The sequence below is a fragment of the Echinococcus granulosus genome (assembly GCF_000524195.1).
Source record: "Echinococcus granulosus chromosome Unknown EG_S00438, whole genome shotgun sequence".
Taxonomy (NCBI): Eukaryota; Metazoa; Platyhelminthes; class Cestoda; order Cyclophyllidea; family Taeniidae; genus Echinococcus; species Echinococcus granulosus.
Window position 1 is genome coordinate 3,721 of NW_020170817.1, and position 1,838 is coordinate 5,558.

Sequence of the window (1,838 nt, forward strand, 5' to 3'; positions counted from 1 at the left end):
GTGGTCCACTTGACTACACTGGGGGTGCCTACATGAGTAATCGGTGTGGATGTCGACCCATGCAAATGTAGTATGAGATATGCTACCTGCTGCTACAGTTACCGGCATCAGCAGCAATGATGCCATAAGTAAGTGGTGGGGCCTCATTTTGTACCGTGCACATGAATTCGCCAAGAATTCAGATGATGCTCCTAAAGAGGATGGCAGGCAAAGAAGGCATCAAATTGGATCCAGTGGATATCGACTGAAAGCACAGCCCAGCAATGTGACACGTAATCTTGCACCGGTCTATCACTCAAATGATGTCGACGTCTTGATGCCGATCGCTAAAGACGAATTGTTATTGGCATTTCTGGTAGTGGTGGTTTTTCACCCCATAGAACGTGCTTTTGTATATGTGAACATACAATTTGCATGATAAATGCATAATTCGGTCCTTGGTGGAACTGTACAAGATTAGCACAATGCATTTGCTTTTGAACTCGAGAATTCTTGATCTGTGAAAAGTTACCACAAATGCTGCACTCGAATGATGCAGCCACACTGACAGGTCTCTTCGTGTTTCATGCTTCTAGATCGGAGGATACGTGGCTGAGTGTAGACAGGGGAAGGTTTTGTTTTCCGCCTTTTGTTGATCTTAACTTCCCACTTCCACCATTGTTCTCTTAACACGATTTTACTACTTGAGCTGGCGCGTCACGTATATGTGACGCCTATGTTTTAAAAGAAGGAAGGTAGATCGAATGAAGGGAAATGCGCCAATGGTCATACATGCCGTGACAGTAGAACACAGTGGTTGGTGACTACTTTCTTCTGTTGTTACATTCATTTATTTACTCGACGGCGGCCGTAAGGATGAAAGTTTTAGCTCGATGCCTCGTACGCAGTTGTAGCGACTCTCTCTTATGGGGTACGATAGTCGGATCTCTCTTCGGTGCCTTTTTGGTGATATTGGGCGTTGGATCATTGGCCTAATTCCGTTGTCTCCTGCATCGTCGCAAGCAATCACCATCGGTAGTTGACGAGGTACACGGCGTTCTGTCGCCACCGCCGTCACTACCGCCAAATTTAGCTAACGCAGGGTTCTACGCGCCTGCCCTGGATTTGCGTGTGCCCACCTACCCGGAGTCCGTACCAAAGCCTTGAGTGTCGTCTCCAGTATTCAGTGTAGTCACTTCCATTTTTTGCAACAATTCGCAAGTTAGAATCGACGACATGGTGAGTTTACGCCTTTGAATACTGTCTGGTGGTTATGGTACATTCTGTAAGCCTGTAGCATGAAGCACTGAAATGGTCGGTCTTTTTCTTCTGGCAGCGATTCCGCGAGGAACAGCCCAAGACTGCCCAAATCTACAATGTCTTCCAACTGCAATTGCATTTGATTTGGAGTTTTGTTATTCAATTATTAATATTATTATTTTCTTCATTATTCCAACGCAATAACACTAAGCTTTGTCGTTTCTTTATGCTGTCCTTCCTTACTGCATTGCTTTTTGCGTAGGGTAAATCCTTGTTGATAGGAGCACTGTGGAAGGTAGAAGCAACTTGGTACGGTTTCTTCTCTTTTCTGTATTATCAAGATAATGGGCTTTAGAATTTGTGCTATTTTCCTTTGGTATATGTGTAATGCATTTCTCTTGTACATCATGGCGACAACGGCTTGGAAGGAGGGAAAGGGGAATGTGCGGGCCTTGGTTTTTCACTCCACTAGTGCTTCATGACCTGGCATTGTGTCCTCTCTGGCAGTGTTCTGCATTGCTTTTGCAAGGCAGTTTCTCCTAATGGCAGCATAGAGTGGGACCATGATGAAAAATACTGAGAGATTTAGGAATAGGGAA

General features: G+C 44.9%; 1 protein-coding gene across 1 annotated transcript; it reads left to right on the forward strand. All coding sequences in view use genetic code 11, as the record gives it.

Annotated features, from left to right (window-relative positions):
- Positions 1-79: 79 nt before the first annotated feature.
- On the forward strand, positions 80-1,146 carry EGR_11166 (hypothetical protein; the record flags this gene model as incomplete). Its single annotated transcript, XM_024500413.1, has 2 exons — positions 80-355; positions 1,003-1,146. The coding sequence occupies 2 exons, from the start codon at positions 80-82 to the stop codon at positions 1,144-1,146; spliced, it is 420 nt and encodes a 139-aa protein (XP_024345174.1).
- Positions 1,147-1,838: the final 692 nt, after the last annotated feature.